Source organism: Paramisgurnus dabryanus, chromosome 1 (assembly GCF_030506205.2).
Source record: "Paramisgurnus dabryanus chromosome 1, PD_genome_1.1, whole genome shotgun sequence".
Classification (NCBI taxonomy): Eukaryota; Metazoa; Chordata; class Actinopteri; order Cypriniformes; family Cobitidae; genus Paramisgurnus; species Paramisgurnus dabryanus.
This window is the reverse complement of record NC_133337.1, coordinates 48932218-48956451: the sequence shown is the minus strand read 5'-3', so window position 1 is coordinate 48956451 and position 24234 is coordinate 48932218. Positions and strand designations below refer to the sequence as shown.

The following is a 24234-nucleotide window of genomic DNA, read 5'->3' as shown; positions in this document are numbered from 1 at the left end:
GAGTAGTAGTATTTAGCAAAATATTATCCTTAAATTCCAGGATTCATGTACTTGTTTCAGATATTTACTTTTAACATTTAGCTACAAATTTCAAACAAAGAGTCGGGACTATCTTTCCCTAATGAATAAGGTTAACGTACATTTTGTTCACAAATATCCAATGATACCTCAGAATAACAACAATAACCCTATTATGCCCTTCATGCGCTGTAGTGAATTAGCCTACCTCACAATTTTCGCAAGGCAAGATCTGTTTTGTACTGCGCAAAACCCCAGGTTTGGATTTAAGCCTGACGTCAGGGGTGGCAAATAGTGCTTCTGATGACAGGAATACAGTACAGATCATTGGGTGGCAGGTCTTGTTTGAGAAGTTGTTTGAGACAAAAACTGTTATTCCTGTAGGGGGCGCTTGGCGGCTCAAAAGGCCCAATATAACCTTGAGTTACATCCAAATCTCAGGGTTATAATACAAATATATAATAATATAATACATTAAAACAAATAATTTTCACTTGTATTAACTACAAGTACTGATACCTGATATACACGTTAATATCCCAAAGCAGTATCGATTAAAAAATGTCGAGAAAATGGCCAACGACCGAGATGGGTGTATTCTTGCCAGCGCTGAGAAAAGTAGCATGTACCACGTGACAACATTTTCTATCTGGTGCTGTACTTCAGCCGCAGTCTGAACAATGTTATAAGATACCAATAGAAAACCTAAACAGCACAAACAATGACAATATGCTACATGGTGAATGCGTATAAAATTAAAAAATATATATAAAAAAATATTACTACTAATCTTAGCATATCTTATCTGACCAATCAGAAACAAGACCTGGGACGCTAATCTCCGCCCATTTTGAAATCCTGCCTCATAGTGACTACCATTCTAGCAATTTTATTTCTATAGGCACCGATTCGCATCTGCATCCCATCGCTCGAGCGCACGGAGAACAGAAGATACAGGGATGATGATAAATATACCGAGAAACTGTGTTACTATAGAGAGCATCTCACCCAGTTTTAAAGGCGATATTAACGCCTCAACTTCTCAAAAGATGCCGACAATGGAAGCAGAGGCAACCTTGTAAAAGAGACGTGATAAAGCAGCCTATGGCTGCAGACAAAACAGCGACTGTGGGACTCGGTGCTGAGCTTATAGGGCATTAAGAGCACAAACTAATCCTGTGCCTGACAAAAAACATAAAAACTAAAATCGCATTTTGGTTTTATGAAAATAAGATGTTTTTAAAGTAGACGGAGCAGCAGTAGGATCGCAATCATTTAGTGTTATTTTAATTGTATGTTGTGTGAAATGGGAGCTTTGACAAGCCGTCAGAATGCCGGAGTCGAGGAGGTCGATATACCGTCAAATTCTGTTTACAGATATCCACCCAAAACAGGTGAGATCAATGTTTGTTTTTAATTATTTCGTAAATGTATTTCAATGATCTATCTATCTATCTATCTATCTATCTATCTATCTATCTATCTATCTATCTATCTATCTATCTATCTATCTATCTATCTATCTATCTATCTATACGTCTCTCTCGATATCTATTGTAGTAGTATTAGTAGTCATATGAACCTTTTATAAATTATTAGTTGAGCCTAATTGAAAAACTCAAGCTTTTGTGCTGTTTATTAACCCTTTCACAATGAATTGACAAATTGTCTGAATGATTGTCAAATACATTAAAAAGGACTTAAAATTGACTTTATTTAGTTTCTTTTGGTTTTGAAATTATAAAGGACATTCGGTTCCCCTCACTACCAAAGAGACTGAGCCACCACCCACTGTGTGTTGGTCAGCAAATCTCAGTAAAGCATAGCAGGCCCACAGATGCTTGTCTTTATATTAATATGGGACTCATTACTCCCATTAGTGCCGTGTGTTTTAAAATATACTGTCATAAAAATTACAAATTTGCATACTCGGTTTCATCACTCAACATTTAAACTAAATTTGAAATTGCAGAGTTCACTGTAGGTCATTTAAGTTAATTTTTATGATCATTGTTTTATCAGGTAGTCTAAAAGTTCTTTGTGGTGGTAACTAATATTCAATTGCATCAGTTAACTGCTTTAATAAGTTAAAATATTATTTAACAAGATAATCAACCCTGTTAGACCAGCAGAAGTAGTTTTGGGGTTGGATTCCAAGTAAAAAGATATCGTTATGATGATAATTGCATGTTAGCACTATTTCTGGTGTACATCTTATGGCACAAGTAACCAGATACTGTACAGTATATGTGCAAAATGGGACATCTGTTTGATTTTTGCTACCCACTGCTCTAGTTCCGTGCTTGGTCATCTATCTACCCTTGTATCTTTCATTGGCAGTGATCCTCTCTCTCTCTCTCTGTCTTTGAGTTTGACCTTCAATAATTGCATTGTATTGTTGCTCCAGTTTCTACTATTTCAGTCTTCACCACCTCTAGACCCGAACTTCTATATAATCATGTTCACATTTCTTAGTCAACTACCTGTTGGTAAATATAAAATTTAGCAAAAAAAAAAAAAAAAAGAGAAAAAGCCTATAACAACTGGTCATTTAGTGGGTAATAATGTAGCAGCTTACTGCCTGCCTTAATGCAAGAACTACCAGGGACAATGTTTTTTCACTTAATATTCATGAGCCACCCACACACTTATGAGATTATTCCTACACAACTACCTATAGAATGCATTAATATATACTATACTATGTTTTGTGAGGTAACCTTATGTGGGAACATCTTAATTAAGTCAAAAATATTATTTGTGACCATGTCTGTGAAATCCAAGCTAAAGTATCATAATCTAATTATGAAATTAGAAGCATCAAAGTTAAACTTCACTCATTAATTTCAGTTTTGACGTGACCTTGCTCAGTCAGTATTAAAGATATCAAGGATATATTTTCACAGAATGTTCTTTACATTATGTAGGATGATTTTATGTAGAAAACAGTAAATTACAAAAAAGCAGGGTCATATTTAATACTAAACAACCTAAATATATAAGGTTACAGTTTCAGGTACAATTTTCAGTGAACATGTGTACTTCTGGTTCTTTATGTTTATCTACAGCTTTTCTACATCATTATAATTTTATTACAACACAAATCCTTTGTTCTTTGTCAAACAGGGAGTTATTTTGCTAGCCATTTTATTATGGGCGGTGAGAAGTTTGATTCAACTCATCCTGAAGGATACCTCTTTGGTGAAAACACTGACCTTAACTTCCTGGGCAACAGACCAGTAGTGGTAAGTTTTATTTACATTACCAGTAACATTTAGATGAGATTCACATTTTTGTGAAATTCTGCAAAACTAATTAGAAAATTTAATTTTTTTTAAAGAGGACATTTCACAATACTTTTTTAAGATGTCAAATAAATCTTTGGTGTCCCCAGAGTATTTATGTGAAGTTTAAGCTTAAAATAGCATATAGATAATTTATTATATATTTAAATTGCCACTTTGTATTAAGGGGCAGTATTATCCCTTTCTGACATCACAGGGGGAGCCAAATTTCACTGACCTATTTTTTCACATGCTTACAGAGAATGGTTTACAAAAACTGAGTTACTGTGTTGATCTTTTTCACATTTTCTAGTTGATAGAAGCACTTTGCGCCCAATTATAGCACTTAAAGGGACCATTTAACATGTCCGCCCCAAAAAAAATCTATTCATACTCCACACTCCAAACAGACGGGGGCAGTATACCTCCAGAAAAGTGAGTTGCTCTATTTTAATTTAGCAGCTGCAAATTTAGCAGCATATATCAAGTTTGATTTACATTAGCAACTAAGTTATCATTAGTCACAAAAAAAAAAACATTCGGTCTCATTAAAATTGCAATGTTTTCCGCTACGTTTCGTGCGTCCATTTGGTGTTCATTATAATCGAAGACATTTCAAGCTTCTTAGCTAATGTTACATTTTAGCATCAGCTTGGTAGATAACGGGTGAAAACCGGATCGGATCCGTGGGTAGAGCTAACTATTAAACGCTAACAGCTAAGGATGCGCAATAATTTGCATGCGATAGTCCTTGCGCTTCTCGTCAGTGAAGCCGGTTTCTTGATTAAAAGTGAATCGCCATCAGCTGCTGAGCATAGGTTATCACAATGCCTATTAAAAGTGAAGTTCTAGCGAAATACTAACAGCATCTTACTTACCAATCGAAAAGAAATGTTGTCATTTCGGAGTCGAACCTCATTTCTTTCATGTCCATTAGTTGTCTCCAGCGATGAAAAGCAGTGCCAGTATTTACTCTGGTTCGGTTACTTTATTTATCATATTTTCTTTGTGATTCCGAGCGCGTTTTTTCCCTGCAGCGAATGGTTTTGGTAGTGGTAAATGTCTTTTGCTTTAGCCATTCTTCCGCTCTCTTACCTGAACTGAAATACGTCCGAAACCCCTATTGCAAGGCAGGAAGGCATCAAGGCATGTCCGAATCCATGGCTGTCCGAATTGCATTTCTCTGAGCTGCCTTCATGAATCTTAAGCCAACAAGTCAGCTGTTTTTAGTTTTCGGACGCAGCGGTAGTAGTAGAGGGCTGCTGTACTCCCACACATGCGACTTATTCGTGTATTGCAGTTTGGCTGGCGGTTATGTGCGTGGCCCGCATACCGCCTCCCATGGTCGAAACTGGTATTACAACACCAGTCGGGCTGTAGCTAGTAATTTAGCATGCTAATTCAGATTGATATTTCTGCAGCACTATACCTTGTCATTTTTTTAATGATATCTTTGCCCTTATTTCTTCTCATTCTTCTGATGTATGTAGCTAATTTTTTTAAATCTTTTACCTCAATTATTACAAATGGCACCTTTAAACATGGAAAAAGTCAAATTTTTATGATATATCCCCTTTAAATGGAGATATCAGAATGTAGTTTAAAAACAATAAGTTTACCCAAAATATTTATGACACAAACATGCAGGGTATGGGGTACAAATTGATAAACCATAGGTATTACATTTCTGCATAACTTCCTATGAAGATTTGGACCTTTTATGACTAATTTCAGTACAATAAATAATTGATAAATGTATAAATATTTATATATTTATGTTCAAATATTTTACGAATATTTTTAAAACAATCTTTTAAAACAGACTTTCCAAGATTAATGTGATTCCGGCCTAAACGTATAGGTCATTGTAGAGCTGTGCTTATAACGCTTAAATTGTCCAAATCTTTATCCTGGAACGTATGTTTATTTTTCAGCCTTTATTTATATATATAAAGGATTTTCTCCACACTATGGTCTTTGTAAGTGTTTATTTACACAGTATGCATTAGCAGCTTTGCCCCGTCTGGGCCTTCTCAGACAGACTAGCGATGCTGTGGATTTAAGCAACAGCTTATTGCAAGTAATACAGAGAGCAACATTCAGTCTGAACCCCAGGTTGGGGGGAAGGGGAGGTGCCAGGCTCACTTAATGTTGTCCCAGCACGAGCTTACACACATATGCTGCCTCTCTGGTGTATTGCTTTTTTTACAGAGGAAACGCACACATACACGCATGCAAACACCGTGTAATGGGCTTTTCTATGTGTGCACGTGATGTATTATAATCAATAATTTCACTATGACTCCAGCATCCACTGTCAATAGTGAACAAAGAGTTCCTGTAGCTCAGTTGGAAGACCATTGAGTTAGTGGTTCAAAAGACATGGGTTTGATTCCCAGCGAACTCACATATGTATAGCTTAAATTCCCTGAGGACCAAAGCATCTGCCAGGTTTATAAATATAAATGTAAAGAACTTTTATGTTTGTGTTTAATCTGATGTAATTTGATTTGCAGTTTCCATACAATGCCCCTCCTCCTCATGAGCCGGTCAAGACCCTCCGCAGTCTCATCAACATCCGCAAAGACACGCTGCGACTTGTACGGTAAGATTCATCTTCCATATAGAGTATCTCATGAAATTATTTGATAAGCACAGTTCCTGTTGTGATTTAAAACAGGAATTTTATACTGGGCATATCAAAGGGACCATGCTTTGTTAATAGCCAGCTTTTAATTTAGTCAACTTTGAAAGAGCACACAAACACAGATGTCTACAAAACTAATAGGCATTGACTAGACATGAACAATTGCAATTTCAGAGGGGATTAATAGATGTATTGTACATTTATCCTTTATATTGGTCCTTTCATCTTTTTAATACATAAATATGTGACCCAGTCTGTGAAATCCAGACTAAAGTCTCATAATCTACAGTAATTAAAAGATTAGGAGCATGAAAGTTGGATTTTAATTCAATGATTTTGACATGACCTTACTCAATATTAAAGATATCAAGGTTATATATTCTTTTCATTATGTAGGGTGATTTTAGTTATGACTTTAGCTGGGTTTTCACAGGAAGAAACACATGTATAATTTACCCGTTTAATTGTGTTAATACCCAGTAATAGTAATCTTAATAATTTTATTCAATGCAGATGTACTGATGACATGAAGCTGCCTGGACAGGAAGCTGGGAAAAGCCACAGCTGCTACAATATTGAGTTTACCTTTGATGCCGACACACAAGTCGCCATCACTATATATTACCAAGCCATTGAAGAGTTTCATAATGGTGTGCCAATGTAAGTTAAGTATTTGACAGTAAAACTTTGGGTAGACTTAACACAGCAAGCAATAGACATCATTTCACCGTCTAGGTTAACTATAGACCTGATATAGTTTGGCTATGAGTAACTCACTTCTAGCCAAACTTGAATTTGGTTATGGTACATGCCGTTTTTTGCCAAATTAAGATGTGAAATGTATAATATTTATAAGTCAACAGTGATTTGGTTTCATTTATTTATTTGTTTATATTTTAGACTTCTATTACAGTAAATTTTCACTGACAGCCCAAATTTTGCATTGTCTTTGCTTAGACGTCTCTGGGCTGTGTTTGGGCGGCTATTAGACGTTTTTAAAATGCAAAATTGCTTGCTGGGAACCTATACGAGACGATATGGAGTACTTAATGACAGCAAATAATTTTTTTCTGTTTATTGTTCATCTGCTGACAGATACTTGCCACAGGACAGCTCACTGCAGTCAGAGACGGTGCATTTCAAACGCGGCGTCTGCCAACAGTTTTGTTTGCCTTCTCATTACGTCAACCTGTCAGAGTGGGCAGATGAAGAGGTATCACATCTGCTATCTGTGCCCTTCTGTGTCTATGTGTTTCAAATAAGTCAGGTTTGAATGATGGTTGCTAATCTTGATGTACTGTATTGTTACTCAGCTTTTGTTTGACATGGACAAGGACATCTACCCAATGGTTGTACAAGCAGTAGTGGATGAGGGAGATGGTAAGTATGGTGTCATCATTTTCATCAATAATGATTTTCATCTAAATCTAATAGGCCTTTGAATAAAAACAATAGATTGTATAAGAAACTGAATGTGATATTTTGTTCTCATGCAGATCACTTAGGACACTCGCATGTTCTTCTTGCAACCTTTGAGAAGGTATGTTTTCTGTTGTTTTGAAAAACTATAGCATAGACTGGTGTTAAGGGCGATTTATAGTCGTGTGTAGGTTCTACGCCGTAGCTAGGTTATCCGTAGCCTGTGCGTAGCTCTGCATAGCCTGACGCGCACCTCACAAAAAATTTAACAGCGCCTCAGATCTAAGCGGACCGCAAGCGCTGTGATTGGTCAACCAGAACCCCTCCCGTCAGGTAAAAAAAACTGTGTCATAGGTATTTCCGTTGATGAGCCAAGTTGAGGAGTGATTTAACTCAAACTGCAACAAAAGTCGCTGTTTATTTACTTCCATCAACAAGTTGCTATTTCTTCTTCGTTTGTGGGTTAACTGGCCAAGCTTCTTCTTCTCTGACAGTCGCGCTGCTACTGTGGTTACACGCGTGGATACTGCCTACCAGCGGTTTGCGGGTCTGTTTGCACGTCGACGCGGAGGACGACGCAAAAATATAAATGAAAACCGACGCGGAACCTACGTCGTCGCGGCTATACCGTAGGACATACGCACGACTATAATGAGCCCTTTATTCCTGTGTATATTTAAGATATAACTCAAGTTTTGCACATGCCCTTTCATACTGTGGTTGTTTATAAAAGATTAGGATTTCACATTGATTTCACTCTTTGACATGACCTTACTCAGTCAATATTAAAGGGGCATACCATGAAAATCTGACTTTTTCCATGTTTAAGTGTTATAATTGGGTCCCCAGTGCTTTTATCAACCTAGAAAATGTGAATAAGATCAACCCAGTACGTTTGTTTTTTGGTAAACCATTCTCCAACAGTATGTGAAAAAATCAGCATGATCTCACAAAGTTCTCATTTGTGTCATTGTCACACTTCTTCGCATTTTTCCGTGTCTTTACCACGGACTTTCTTTTCTGTGTCAGCTGCACGTATTGGTTACTCAATTGTTTTTCCTGTTTAAACCATTTTCGCATGGGTTTGGGGTTAGATTTAGGGTTTGGGTTAGGATGTCACTTTAACCATTGGTTTATACTATTTTAACCGGACTTTTAAACAATTGTCGCCTGACATTACGGTTAGAGTTGGGTTTGGGTTAGGAAGTCATTTTATGTTACAAAAAGTTGTTCTAACCCCAAACCCTGTGAGATCAGGTTGGAAAAAATTGGTAATTGAAATTTGGCTCCCCCTGTGATGTCAGAAGGGGATAATACCACCCCTTAATCTGCACTCTCCAACCACAGCACTGCCATTTAGTGCAGAGATCAGCTCATTTGCATGTTAAATGACATACCCAAAACGGCACATTTTTGCTCACACTTACAAATTTTAACATGCTATAATAAATTATATTTTGAGCTAAAACTTCACATGTACTCTGGGGACACCAAAGATTAATTTGACATCTTAAAAAGGTCTTATGAAATGTCCCCTTTAAAAATAACAAGGCTATATGTTTCTTCCAGCACATGGATGGAAGTTACTGTGTAAAACCTCTGAAACAGAAACAAGTGGTAAGTGTTGACTTAGTTGGCTTTGCTAAGTCTCATAAAATCAAGAGATGAATTTCCAATTTACAAAGTGTCATTGTTTACATAATGTGACTTTTGATGAATCTCTCTTAGGTGGATGGTGTCAGTTACCTACTGCAAGAGATCTATGGAATAGAGAACAAATACAACAGTCAAGAATCGAAGGTTAGATATTATCCATATTTACAAACAAACTAATTATTTCGAGTACTGTTAAATTACATTGTTGTCCTATATAACACTAACCCCAACCCTATAACTGAATATACATTAAACCAATTAATCTTTCCACTTATTCTTCCTTGCAATTTTTTGTGTACAATATATAATGCACTTTTACTGTTCTCATATAGATCTTTACATCACTATAATACAAGATCTGACACTGCTGAACTCTAAGTTGATGATAAAATGTATGTTACACATGACTGATGGTTTTCAGGTTACTGAAGATGAGATCAGTGACAACAGCGCCGAATGTGTGGTGTGTTTGTCGGATGTGCGGGACACACTTATCCTACCCTGCAGACACCTGTGCCTGTGCAACGCCTGTGCAGACACACTGCGTTACCAGGCCAACTGTTGCCCCATCTGTCGACTACGTAAGCACCGACCCCTGAACTAGACTCATTCAATAGACTCTTTGATTGAGATTAAATTCTATAATGTACACTGAAAAAAATGATTCATTCAATTTATTCAATTATTTTTAAGGTAAGTGGTTGCAATCAATTTATTTAAGCTACATTCAAACTAAAGTTTTTTATTTTATTTTTCTAATTTTGTGTTTAAATGTAGCTTAAATAAATTGATTGCAACCACAAACCTTAAAAATAATTGAATAAATTGAATTAATCATTTTTTTCAGTGTACAGGTCATTATAACACAATAAATCACGATCAGATCAACATTGCAACCTATATTACTATCTTCCTCTATTTTTTATTCTCATCCATCTTCTGTGGCTATTTGTGTCTCTTTTTTTACAATTGTACTTTATTGCGAAAAACTGTATTTGCTATACAGTATGTTATATAAATACATTAATATTTGTGCTATTGTATTATCAACTTTGCTTCAGCATCAGTCATTTATAACTGTCCTCTTTAAATCCCTGTAGCGTTCCGCGCTCTCCTACAGATCCGAGCGATGAGGAAAAAATTGAGTCCGCTTACCCCAACCGGATTCAATCCTGTTATCACTTCCCACACATCCGACTCAGAGGAGCATTCGGTAACTTACTAAGCCTGTTTATTTCTTTTTGTACAGTATGTTTGAATAAATTTTTTTTTATTTTTGTCAGAACACGTAGCCACTATTAAATGGCCATCATTTATTAATTTTTTTAAAATCAAAAATATTATTCTTACATATACATTTTCCCAGTTATCCTGCTATAGGCCAGTGTGTCAAAATTTAATTTTGGTTCCTGTATTGAATTATTGAACACAACTATTATTAAAACATTGAATTTTGTGTGTGCACGAGTGTGTTTATGTTTACTGCCACCATTTACCTCTTAAAGGATGCATTGCAGTCATGTTCATTAAATGTACTGCTGTTGATGGCCACATGTATGTTTACTGCAGGCATCAGAGCACATCCCACCAGGCTATGAAGCTGTGTCCCTGTTAGAGGCCTTGAATGGCCCCTTGAATCCATCTCCATCTGCTCCTCCGCTACAGGGCCTCACCAGGGGCCATGTTACTGGATCTGTGCCCGCATATGGCAGCGATAGCCACCACACGCCTGCATGTTCCCTCTCTACTCTAGAACACTCGGTCAACTCCAGCCAGAATGTAAAACACAAAAAAGGCAGCTCTAAGTGAGTAAATGCCAGCCAAAGGATTTAGTTGTTGAGTATAAAATTGTGTTGTTTATTGTGATATTTACAAAACATTTCCATACATGACAGGCATTTATTCCATCTCAACCAAATATTATAAATTACTTGCAAAGTTTTAAGTGTGGATAGAGGAATCAGACAAATAAAGATATGGTTGCTGATCATGTACTGTTGAAACTCTCCAGATCTCTCTCTCAGACGTCTTCAGTGCTGCCTGAGGAAGAAGATGAGAAGTCATGCAGTGAATCTGAAGTACAAACATGCAGGAGAAAACTGCATGTAGAGCAGCAAGAGGTACAAGCATCCTAATAAAACAGCATGCAAATTCTCGTGTTAAAGGGATAGTTCACCCAAAAATGAAAATTCTGTCGTCATTTACTCACTCTCATGTTGTTACTAACCTGTATAAATGTCTTTGTTCTGATGAACACAAAGGAAGATATTTTGAGAAATGTATAATAATGACTTTGTATGTCATAATAATGACATAGTATTTCATAATAATGACTTAGTATATCATAATAATTACATAGTATCTCATAATAATGACTTAGTATCTCATAATAATGACTTAGTATATCATAATTATGACTTAGTATCTCATAATAATTACATAGTATCTCATAATAATGACTTAGTATCTCATAATAATGACTTAGTATATCATAATTATGACTTAGTATCTCATAATAATTACATAGTATCTCATAATAATGACTTAGTATCTCATAATAATGACTTAGTATATCATAATAATGAAATAGTATCTCATAATTATGACTTAGTATATCATAATAATGACTTAGTATGTCATAATAATGACTTAGTATCTCGTAATAATGAAATAGTATCTCATAATTATGACTTAGTATATCATAATAAAGACTTAGTATCTCTTAATAATGACTTAGTATATCATAATAATGACTTAGTATCTCGTAATAATGAAATAGTATCTCATAATTATGACTTAGTATATCGTAATAATGACTAAGTATCTTGTAATAATGACATAGTATCTCAAAATAATGACTTAGTTTATAATTATAATGACTTAGAATCTTGTAATATCGAAATACTCTCATAATAATGACTTAGCATCTCATAATAATGACTTAGTATCTCGTAATAATGACTTAGTATCTCGTAATAATGACATAGTATCTTGTAATATTGAAATACTCTCATAATAATGGCATAATATCTTGTAATAATGACTTAGTATCTCGTAATAATGACATGGTATCTCATAATAATGACATAGTATCTCATAATAATGACATAGTATCTCATAATAATGACGTAGTATCTTGTAATATTGAAATACTCTTATAATAATGACTTAGTATCTCATAATAATGGCTTAGTATCTTGTAATAATGACATAGTATCTCATAATAATGACATAGTATCTCGTAATAATGACTTAGTATCTTGTAATAATGACTTAGTATCTCGTAATAATGACATAGTATCTCATAATAATGACATAGTATCTCATAATAATGACATAGTATCTCATAATAATGACTTAGTATCTTGTAATATTGAAATACTCCCATAATAATGACTTAGTATCTCATAATAATGACTTAGTATCTGGTAATAATGACTTAGAATCTCGTAATATTGAAATACTTTTATATAATAATGACTTAGTATCTCATAATAATGACTTAGTATCTCATAGTAATGACTTAGTTTCTTGTAATATTAAAAAACTCCTATAATAATGACTTAGTATCTTATAATAATGACTTCGTATCTCATAATAATGACTTCCTTTCTCATAATAATGAATTAGTATCTCATAATAATGACTTATTATCTCATAATAATGACAAAGTATTTCGTAATAATGACTTAGTATCTTGTAATAATGACTTAGTATCTCATAATAATGACATAGTATCTCGTAATAATGACATAGTATCTCATAATAATGACATAGTATCTCATAATAATGACATAGTATCTCATAATAGTGACTTAGTATCTTGTAATATTGAAATACTCCCATAATAATGACTTAGTATCACATAATAATGACTTAGTATCTGGTAATAATGACTTAGAATCTCGTAATATTGAAATACTTTTATATAATAATGACTTAGTATCTCATAATAATGACTTAGTATCTCATAGTAATGACTTAGTTTCTTGTAATATTAAAATACTCCTATAATAATGACTTAGGATCTCATAATAATGACTTTGTATCTCATAATAATGACTTCCTTTCTCATAATAATGACTTAGTATCTCATAATAATGACTTATTATCTCATAACTCATAATAATGACAAAGTATTTCATAATAATGACTTAGTATCTTGTAATAATGACTTAGTATCTCATAATAATGACATAGTATCTCGTAATAATGACATAGTATCTCATAATAATGACATAGTATCTCATAATAATGACTTAGTATCTTGTAATATTGAAATTCTCCCATAATAATGACTTAGTATCTCATAATAATGACTTAGTATCTGGTAATAATGACTTAGAATCTCGTAATATTGAAATACTTTTATATAATAATGACTTAGTATCTCATAATAATGACTTAGTATCTCATAGTAATGACTTAGTTTCTTGTAATATTAAAATACTCCTATAATAATGACTTAGAATCTCATAATAATGACTTCGTATCTCATAATAATGACTTCCTTTCTCATAATAATGAATTAGTATCTCATAATAATGACTTATTTTCTCATAATAATGACAAAGTATTTCATAATAATGACTTAGTATCTTGTAATAATGACTTAGTATCTCATAATAATGACATAGTATCTCGTAATAATGACATAGTATCTCATAATAATGACATAGTATCTCATAATAATGACATAGTATCTCATAATAGTGACTTAGTATCTTGTAATATTGAAATACTCCCATAATAATGACTTAGTATCACATAATAATGACTTAGTATCTGGTAATAATGACTTAGAATCTCGTAATATTGAAATACTTTTATATAATAATGACTTAGTATCTCATAATAATGACTTAGTATCTCATAGTAATGACTTAGTTTCTTGTAATATTAAAATACTCCTATAATAATGACTTAGGATCTCATAATAATGACTTTGTATCTCATAATAATGACTTCCTTTCTCATAATAATGAATTAGTATCTCATAATAATGACTTATTATCTCATAATAATGACAAAGTATTTCATAATAATGACTTAGTATCTTGTAATAATGACTTAGTATCTCATAATAATGACATAGTATCTCGTAATAATGACATAGTATCTCATAATAATGACATAGTATCTCATAATAATGACTTAGTATCTTGTAATATTGAAATACTCCCATAATAATGACTTAGTATCTCATAATAATGACTTAGTATCTGGTAATAATGACTTAGAATCTCGTAATATTGAAATACTTTTATATAATAATGACTTAGTATCTCATAATAATGACTTAGTATCTCATAGTAATGACTTAGTTTCTTGTAATATTAAAATACTCCTATAATAATGACTTAGGATCTCATAATAATGACTTTGTATCTCATAATAATGACTTCCTTTCTCATAATAATGAATTAGTATCTCATAATAATGACTTATTATCTCATAATAATGACAAAGTATTTCATAATAATGACTTAGTATCTTGTAATAATGACTTAGTATCTCATAATAATGACATAGTATCTCGTAATAATGACATAGTATCTCATAATAATGACATAGTATCTTGTAATATTGAAATACTCCCATAATAATGACTTAGTATCTCATAATAATGACTTAGTATCTGGTAATAATGACTTAGAATCTCGTAATATTGAAATACTTTTATATAATAATGACTTAGTATCTCATAATAATGACTTAGTATCTCATAGTAATGACTTAGTTTCTTGTAATATTAAAAAACTCCTATAATAATGACTTAGTATCTTATAATAATGACTTCGTATCTCATAATAATGACTTCCTTTCTCATAATAATGAATTAGTATCTCATAATAATGACTTATTATCTCATAATAATGACAAAGTATTTCGTAATAATGACTTAGTATCTTGTAATAATGACTTAGTATCTCATAATAATGACTTCGTATATAAATGATATACTACGTCAAAAATTTCACTTAGTCATGATTAAGAGATACTAAGTCGAAATAATGACTTATGTTATTATTATGCCTTAGAAAACCTAAGAAATAAAAACAAAACGTGGCAGAAATAGGCTTCCATACAATGGAGCATCTAATTGGTTTGGTTACAAACGTTTCTCAAAATATCTTTCTTTTTGTTCATCAAAACTTGAAACAAAGTCCATTTGTGAAAACAGTAGTAAACAAAGGCTTAATAGTCATCACTGTGTTGGTTTTCTTCTGCAGTCTGGAGTGACCCCTGAAAGTGACAACATTACCCTGTCATCCTCAGGGGCAATAGATCAGTCCTCCTGCAACGGGACCCCTCTGTCCTCCACCATCACCTCCCCAGAGGGTACAAGTCTTCAATGCACTATTGACTGTAGTCTAACCAACAATAACAGAGCTCATATGTTCACTTTCTTTCTGGTCACATCCAGATCCAGTAAGCAGCAGCCTGGCCCAGTCTGTAATGTCGATGGCATCCTCTCATAGTCAGCATTCACAAATCAGCACCGATACACTTTCTTCCATGTCTGGATCATACATGGCAGGGGCCGAGGGAGAGGAGGCTGCTGAGACACCTGCAGAGAGCAGGGCTTCCTCCCAGCATGAAGGGGAGGTAAGACATAATGATATTAAGGTTTTTTAAGGCTTGGCGTAGTGTAGTGGTAAAAAAGCTCTTGGTTGGAAACCACACATTTCCCAAAGGCCTGGAAAAATAGTGCAATAAAAAAAACTTTGTATAGCTTTGTATATGGAGGCATTGCAAACACAGAAATATATATTATAAAAATAATTTTTGGACTGGACCTGTTTGTGCCAATTAAATTTACATTTTACAAAATTTGTATTGACATATCCGTAGGAAATCCCTTATGAGGCAAAAGGGCATAAATTTGTGGCTCCCATTCTAGAAGAACAGGATTCAGAGGTGAACATTGTAATAGCAAATAATCTAATAGTAAACTATAACATATTTTCTCATTTAATTTTTTTTTATTGTTTATTCATTCTGCTCTATATTCTCTTCCTTAGGGAAATGATGTCACAGAGGAAGATTGTGGATCTCCCACCAAAGAACAGGGTAAATTTAATCTCAACTTGGTGATTATTGCCTGTGGTTATCACAGCACTGTATAATATACTAAAAAGGGAAGAAACGCTTTGCATTAATTCGATCTGTAGGTGGTATTGCACCCACAGAGCTTCTAAAACTGCCCACACACCTGCTTGTTAAAACATGTGTTTGCAGGTGGGCCAAAAGCTGCTCACTAAAGATATAAAGGTCACATGACTCACTTGTGTTAAATTCAACAACTTCATGTTTTTTAATTCAGCCCACATTCAAGCACAATTGGCATTTGAATTTTAAATACAGATACAGTATCCAGCCTCCTCCCTTTCATCAGTAATTTAACACACATTGCTGTTTTAATTTTTTTTTCAAGTCAGCTTTGCAAATTATGTTGATACTTTGAAGTAACTATGCATACATTTTATATAATAAGTTTGGATTTAGGCTTTACCTGCTTAAAATAGCCTAAAAAGGTTTGTTGCATTTGGTCCGGTGAGGGTTTTTTGACATTTTTAGCTGGTCATACTGGGAGACTGGCTTGCCTCCCAGTACACCAGATGAGCATGCCTAGAAACCATCTAAACCAGCCAAGACCAGCAAACCATCTTAGGCTGGTTATTATCATTTTAAATTAACATTTTGCATAAATATTTTAAGTCTTCATGTGTTGTGTGTGTGTGTATATCTGCTGTATGTTATACATGTGTCTATATTAAGCCATTTGTCAGTGCTTTTCATATGCACGTGCCAGTCGCATCCGCTCTGCTTTCACACAAATGTATGTGCATTCATCACCGCAGCCATCACAAAATGGCTGCCGTAGCATCCTGCGCCCCGCTCACCGCTGCCTCCACTCAGCTGCTCTGCTCTGCCCTGCCTCGGCTGCTCTTGTTTGACCTCTGACCTCGCTTGCAGGTGGGCGCAGGAGGAGCGAGGTGCCTTGTCCAGAGTTTGACAATAACAATCAGGAACAGTCTGACACCCACATTATGACAGGCCTGGACAATGAGCAGCCTCCTGACGGCCGATTCGCTGGTGAGTGGCAACCCCTCGAACATAGACTTTCAGATTGGAAGGAATTGGGTGAGGTGTCCCTTTAAAAACAGTCACCCTATGCACGTTCTTAATTTGACCCTGTTGTAATTTTGATTGGGGTGAACTGGTACAGTGGCCTTGCTCTTTCTACCCCTCCTTTTGTGTTTGTTTGTTTGTTTGTGTGTGTGTGTGTGTGTGTGTATGTGAGAGAGAGGGTTTATATCATATATAGTATCTGGGTCATACTAATGGCTAAGTTCATGTTCAGTTTCTGCCAGCTCAAAGTAGCTTTGCGAGTCCCTTTCATTTCTACATTCATCTCTTCATTATTTGCTCATCCTTTCTCTTTTGCCAGCACTTTCTATCCATTTCTGACTCATCATGTCGTTACTTTTATCCAGTACTGTTTTTAAAGCTTTTTTAAATGTATAATCTAATTCTTACACGAACTAGCACTTGAAACAATTATTATTATTTCAATTTTTTTTAAGTTGCCATTTAGGGGCTTGGCATGGGTCAGTTAGACTGTAAAAAATATGGTAGTGTCCGTGACGTCACCCATAAGTTTGTCAAAAGCTTTTTTGAAGCCAAAAGCTTTTTTTTGAACAATGCAGTGGCAATTCACCCGTCACCACACCCTTAATTATGCAAAACTTTAAAGGGACACTCCACATTTTTTAATTTTCCAGCTCCCCTAGAGTTAAATATTAGATTTTTACAGTTTTGGAATCCATTCAGCCAATCTCCTGGCGAGGCTGTACCATTTTTAGCATAGCTTAGCATAATTTATTGAATCTAATTAGACCAGTGTTTCTCAAACTTTTTCAGCCCAAGGACCACTTTATCTTCCAATTTTTTTCTGAGGACCACCTAACAGAATCTCACCCTACTGTAACATGTCCCCAAAAAACAGCAAAATAGAAATGATAAGCTAAATTTAAGTTTAATATGCAACTGTTTCAAGTCAAAAACTAATTTTTTAAACACAAATGCAATGCTTTGTTCAGAAATTATTATATGAATTTTATTTTATTTGAACAAGTAAATGTGAAATGAGTTAAAGCTTAATATGAACAACAAACTGCACATATGAAAAAAATTGCAATTAAACATAGTATAACAGCCTAGGTCCCACTTAATGTCATTCCAAAGAGCCATTAGATTAAAACTGAGGTGGTGGGAATATGAAGTCTATAGTCTATACTTTCCCCTTAATGTCCAAAATCACTGAAATTACAGAGATTTTACACATGAAACAAAAACTAGTACATTACAAAACTAATAGATCTGTGGATTTTAGCTGCTTTCAGTTGACACTTGTCCTTTGATTTTGACTCCTCTTTGGTTTAGCCAACCGACCCATTTTTACGTTATAAAAACAGAATGGCAAGAACTGATATCACAGTTTTGCAAGTGCATTAAAAATCTACTTAAATAAGTGAAGATTGTATAAACACTTGCCTAGTTTAGGTCATCTTTTGGCGGAGCACTGGGGGGGTTTGGCGGACCACACTTTGAGAATTACTGAATTAGACCATTAGCATCACGCTAAAAATAACCAATATTATCTTACTATTTAAAAAAATGACTCTTCTGTAGTTACATTGTGTAATAAGATCGACGGAAAATTAAAAGTTGCGATTTTCTAGGCAGATATGGCTAGGAACTGTACTCTCATTCTGGCCTAACAATCAAAGACTTTGCTGCTGTAACATGGCTGCAGGAGGCGCAATGATATTACGCAGCAGCCGAAAATAGTCCCCTTGATAACTTTCAATAGCAGGGGACTATTTTCGGGCACTGCGTAATATCATTGCGCCTCCTGCAGCCATGTTACGGGAGCAAAGTCCTTGATTATTACGCCAGAATGATAGTATAGTTCCTAGCTATATCTGCATTGAAAATCGCAACTTTTAATTTTCTGTCGGTCTTAGTACTTAATATCACTACAGAAGAGTAGGAAAAAATATTGAAACTCTTTGGGGGTTTTTTAGCGCGATGCTAAATGGTCTAATCAGATTCAATGGATTGTGCTAAGCTATGCTAAAATTGGTAGCACCAGACCCAGAGATCGGCTGAATGGATTCCATTAATAAAAATAAAAATCAAATGTTTAACTCTAGGGGAGCTGGAAAATAAGCATATTTGCTAGTTACAAAAAAATTTACCCCCTCACAATTGTCATTAAGTGTAAAATTAGCTATATAGACCAAAATCACATTTTGTACCCGGGTGTAAACATATCTCCTGCTGTAAACTTCGGCATTTTAGCATGCTGTACTATGGGAATTGACTCCCTTTTGGGGCCAGCCTCTAGCGGCCCATCGATGAATTGCAGTTTAAGTCACTTCCGTATTAGCTTCATCAGAGAGATCAGAAGGTTGCCCCTCGGTCAGGACCCCAAATTTTGTTCGTAGACCTGATGCACTCGGCAAAACTGCTAATATGGTCTGAATGTATAAGCTGAAATTCACATAAATCTATAAATATCATGAAAAAGCACCACTTACCGTTGCCTAATATCAAAATGAAAATGGAATATTCTTGGTTAGTATTCATTAAAGGCTTTTATAAAGTTTATAAAAGCTATAAAGTTATCATCTTCTCTCATTGCCTCATTGCATTAAGCTTCTTTTCTTCCTCTTCAATTCAACTCTCAGTGGATGGCTGATTGATTTTGTCGATGTGCTGTAAATGTGCTGTGTTCTCTCTCTTCCTGTATCCATTTGCCCCTCTGTCATTTCCCATCTCTCTTTTCTCTGTCTTCCTGGATGTGGAATGGACAGATGGGGACTCGTGTCCTGTTCAAATTGAGGAATAGGTATGGATATGTAGCAAGGCAATGCACAGAGGGCATGGATTCACCCACAAAATGTTTGCCTTTTTTACCATTCACTGTTGTCATCAGTAATATACTTGCCTTTTCACCTTTTTGGGGTAAAAGAGCCACTTCATCACTTAATCAGGATGCATGATGAATATTTAATGTAAAATATTTTAGTTCAGAGAAGTCTTGGAGAACAATGGATAAAAGTGATTTGAGGGACATTTTGGACAAATAACCAATAATTGACCCTTTCTTAGGAAAAGTTAGTTTTCCATTGATCTCCAAGAGATACTCCAATTCAAGGGTACAGGTCTTGTAAGGCCTATTTTTTCTGATTTCTTTCATTATTATTATTTTTTTGTACCCCTATAATAATGTCATTATCAAGCCATCACAAATAGAATATCTCCTTTTTCTCTCCACCACTTTTTGTCTTTTTGTTTCATCCTGATCTCACATGTAACTTCTCACATGGTTCTTTCTGTCGTGTCCGTCAGGTCTCTTATACCTTGACGTCTATCGTCATGGACGAGATCCTTTGACACACCACGCATCCACCAGCAACATCAACCTGGAGGAGCAGGAGGTCACCAATGAGGTGTCAAACCCAAATAACAAATCTCATCGTGGACCTTTAGCTGTGTAAAATCCTGCTTTAGCAATTGTGCTGTCCTCAGATCCACTCCTACACCTCATCTTAGTGGTCTTCATGCCACAAACTTGTGTCCACATAGAGTCAGACTTTAGAAATTCTCACGATTCACATCCCACATGCAACCCAGGGTTTTGGAGGATGCACTACGGTTTCCCCTCTCATGTTTCAAGTGTCGTGTTTTTAGCAGTTTTGGTGTTCATACTGTAAAGCACCACGTTTACACCAACGCCCTGCCCTTCTCCACGTGTACAAGCTGAAGGATGACTCAAACAGCTCTCCTGATGAAATCTTGAAAAACGAGGACATGGCAACCTATGATCCAGGCAGCAATGCAGTCTACTCCAGTGAGCAAACAAACTTTTGCTGTGTGACTACGCTTTGTGAACTCTCCGATGAAATTTCATCTATCTTTATAACTCACACATGCATGAATCCTCATCATATTCAATTTTCTGAATTTAAAGGAAATTTGAATGGACCGTTTAATAGCAACAACATAAACAAACATATTTTGTGGCCCAAACTTAACTTCCGGCAGACTTCCTCATATAATCAATAACAACAGTGTCTTAGTAGAGTAGATTATTTCTGATAACAAGCAAAATATATAACCAATAAATGACCTTAGTTCAAATCATAGCAAAAGCGTATCAACTACTACACTGAGCTAACGTTACTGTGTAAAATTTATTTATACAATCTACAATATATCCTTAAATTCTTGCCTGGGTCCCAACCCTCTCTTTGCACAGTGGTTGTTATCCATGCCTGCTGTCTCTCCGAATATTTAGAAAACCAATGTTTTTTCCCCGACAAGGTATTTGTTCCAGAGGTCAATTTAGCAACTAGCCAGACCGATTAGCACACATAGACAGGAAGTTAACTTCGGGTCAGGCGCATAACTGTGGCAACGCCCGTGTGTTGGATGAAACCGTCTACACTGTAAAAACATTTTTTGCCCTTACATTTTAAGTATAATCAATTTGGATTTATAAGTCATTTCAACTTTAATTCGACCTTAACTGGTGAGTTGCTGTAACTTATAAAATAAAGTTGAATAAGCTTAACTTATTTCAACTTTTATTTGATAAGTTACTCATCACAAGTCAAGATAAAAAGTCAAAGTTGAAATCCAAGTTGATTATACTTAAAAATATGAGTGCAATTTATTTACAGTTTATAGATCCTTCATTATTTACTCATTTTGAATACATACTTACAATAACTAATATTCCAAAGTTAAAGCAAAATATATTGTCATAATTTACTCACACTCATGTTATTTCAAACCTGATGAGCTACCAAAAAGGACATAAATTACTTAAAATGCAGATTTTTTGTCCACCCTGGAGCTTGTCCAATTTGTTTTCTTGTCAACTGTGTGATTCAAAAGCATACAGCCTTAGTTGGAACTACATGAGAGGAAGTAAATGACACTTTTTTATTTTATGAAAACTATTCATTTTTCTATTGCAATAGAGGGGGTCAAAAATAATGAGTTGAAAAATATAAATTTTCCATTTCTCTAATTTAACAATCTCAAAAACTCAATCATCCCTTCCCAAGATACCCTTAGAGCAATAAAACAAAGTTGCTCACATTTCTGCCCTCGTCAGTTTGCTGCAGCTCACTTTGAGCGATACATAAAGCTCTGCATGCAACAAAGAAGCTACTGAGCTGCCTAACCTGCGTTACACACAGGCTTACAGGCCACGGAGAAGACATTCAACTGCTTATTGCTGAGCCTTTTGAAAAATTTTGTTCAGGAAAACTGTCTGGGAAAACCTGCCCGTGAGGTCCACGTCCGTGGTTATACCTCACATTAATGCTGTTAAAGACACTGTCAAGGCTTTTGTTTGTTTAACAAACAAGTATTTGTTTCTTGTGTTAGGTAGGCCTATGTGTTACCCAGCATATACCCATAAGCTACATTTATTCAATTTATATCCAAGACTTGTCATTAGAGGGATAATCTTTAGAAAAGCAAAGCTTGTATCTCTTTAAAACAGTGTTTCTAGACTGACATGGATTGCAATGCCAGTTCATACATTTTAAGTCTGTGTAAAGTGTGGTTTGTCTAACCACAGAAAAATGTCTTATTAACCACCCAGCCAAATTTGAATGATAACATAAGACAAGTAAATAAAATAAGGAAAAATTTTGAGAAAAATAAGCAGCAGTGTCTGCTTTCCTTTTCACAACGCACTTTCTGACGCGTTGGGAAGAAAGAGCACTTCTACATTTAAAATAATGTATTTGCCTGCAAAAAAGTAACTAAATGTGAACTGCCCCTTTTGGGCGGGGCCATGCTCTGTGGCTAGTGCATTATCGAGCCACCGCCAAAAAATACTGAAAAACGGTGTTACTCCATAATTCAATACTACATAGTTCACAGTCTTTGTAACATGTTTCAGTAATAGATTTTCAGCATTTATAATGTGTCTACAAACAATTCTCTGACATGACTTTACACAGACTTTAAATGTAATTCTCATGAATTTTTCTTAAGTGTTGCACATTTCTAAATTATATGGGGGCCCCTTAATGAAAGTGTTACTTAGATTTGAAAGATTGTATGTAGGGAAACTGTAAATGAAGACAAGATATTAAAAAGTGTGCCACAACTAAAAAAAAAAAACAGTTCTGCCAAACTGAATTAACAGTATTTAAGCTACTTTAACTGATGGTCATTTTATAAATATTACCTGTTTTCCTTTCTGTGAGTTCTTTCAGCTATTCCCACAATTCCTTCAGCTTATACAGTTGTTTGGCACCTGTTTGTAACTGTCTGTACAACAGAGATGATAAATAGTACAATCATTTATTTGATATCTTCTCAAAATGTCTATCCTACTTTAAAAGGAAGTTTTTTTGTTTGTGTGTAAAATAATTTATTTTCTATTTGTTTTATGTTAGATTAGCTCTTGTTATTAATGTTATGGTCTGGTAAATGTGTTATTTACTGTAGTATATGGATGATGTGAAATTGATCAATTTCTTCTAATTGGATTGTGTACGTTACACATGCACTAGTAGGTTTTTTCACATTGACCGCAGATGTGCGGTGCATGAGGTAAGAGCATGGTAGTTGCAGTGAAGATAATAGAAATTTTTCATCTTTACATTTGCACTATATGTCTAACCCTTCCACACTGAGCTTACACACACACACACACAATCTGGTTTGTCATGTTTTGACCCCACAAGGTAAAAATGTACTGGTATTCCTATCAAATGTCCCCACAACGTGATAATTTCCAGGCACACACACACAGCGTGTAAGCAAGGTATTAAGTATACTGGCATAACAGCATGCTGTTTTTGAAGCAATACAGATAAACATAGTCTTGCACTGAATGTTTTACTCCAGAATGTCAAAATTACCTGCAAAGATGCTTCTGTAATGGGGCAGAATCAGCTGCAAACTGTAACATGCATTGAGCATATTCAAAGGTTTTCTCCAATTCTGTTGTCTGTATTGCTTTTGTGATTGTATTTTGTCCTCTTTCTGCACCAGGAGGAGTGACATTGATCTAATATGACATGAGGAATGGGTTGTGTCATCATCACTTTTTTAGAATGAAGATTAAAAAAGTCAAAAAACAATAAACATTTTGTTAAAAATGAA

The 24234-nt window shown here is 34.8% G+C and overlaps 1 protein-coding gene across 13 annotated transcripts; it reads left to right on the top strand.

Annotated features, from left to right (window-relative positions):
- Positions 1 to 867: 867 nt before the first annotated feature.
- rnf157 (ring finger protein 157) lies at positions 868 to 24234 on the top strand. 13 transcript variants are annotated; one of them, XM_065262696.1, is made up of 20 exons: positions 868 to 1412; positions 3145 to 3263; positions 5819 to 5907; positions 6463 to 6609; positions 7045 to 7162; positions 7263 to 7329; positions 7446 to 7489; positions 8938 to 8985; positions 9097 to 9168; positions 9446 to 9605; positions 10125 to 10237; positions 10594 to 10829; positions 11036 to 11144; positions 15258 to 15366; positions 15452 to 15633; positions 15880 to 15954; positions 16050 to 16098; positions 17005 to 17124; positions 19911 to 19945; positions 20449 to 20583. In XM_065262696.1, exons 1-19 carry the CDS (start codon positions 1313 to 1315, stop codon positions 19943 to 19945), a joined length of 1992 nt encoding a protein of 663 aa, XP_065118768.1. In that variant the 5' UTR covers positions 868 to 1312; the 3' UTR covers positions 20449 to 20583. The 13 variants fall into 13 exon arrangements, with proteins under 13 accessions (XP_065118768.1, XP_065118764.1, XP_065118769.1 ...); XM_065262692.2 differs by lacking the exon at positions 19911 to 19945 and having other exon boundaries at positions 869 to 1412; positions 20449 to 24234; XM_065262701.1 differs by lacking the exon at positions 17005 to 17124 and having other exon boundaries at positions 870 to 1412; positions 15880 to 15945.

Coding starts and splice junctions, on each gene's coding strand:
- rnf157 (XM_065262692.2), top strand. CDS start 1,313: ATGTTGTGTGAAATGGGAGCTTTGACAAGCCGTCAGAATGCCGGAGTC. Junction 7,330..7,445: donor AGTAGTGGATGAGGGAGATG/GTAAGTATGGTG, acceptor GTTCTCATGCAG/ATCACTTAGGACACTCGCAT. Junction 17,125..20,448: donor TCCTGACGGCCGATTCGCTG/GTGAGTGGCAAC, acceptor CGTGTCCGTCAG/GTCTCTTATACCTTGACGTC.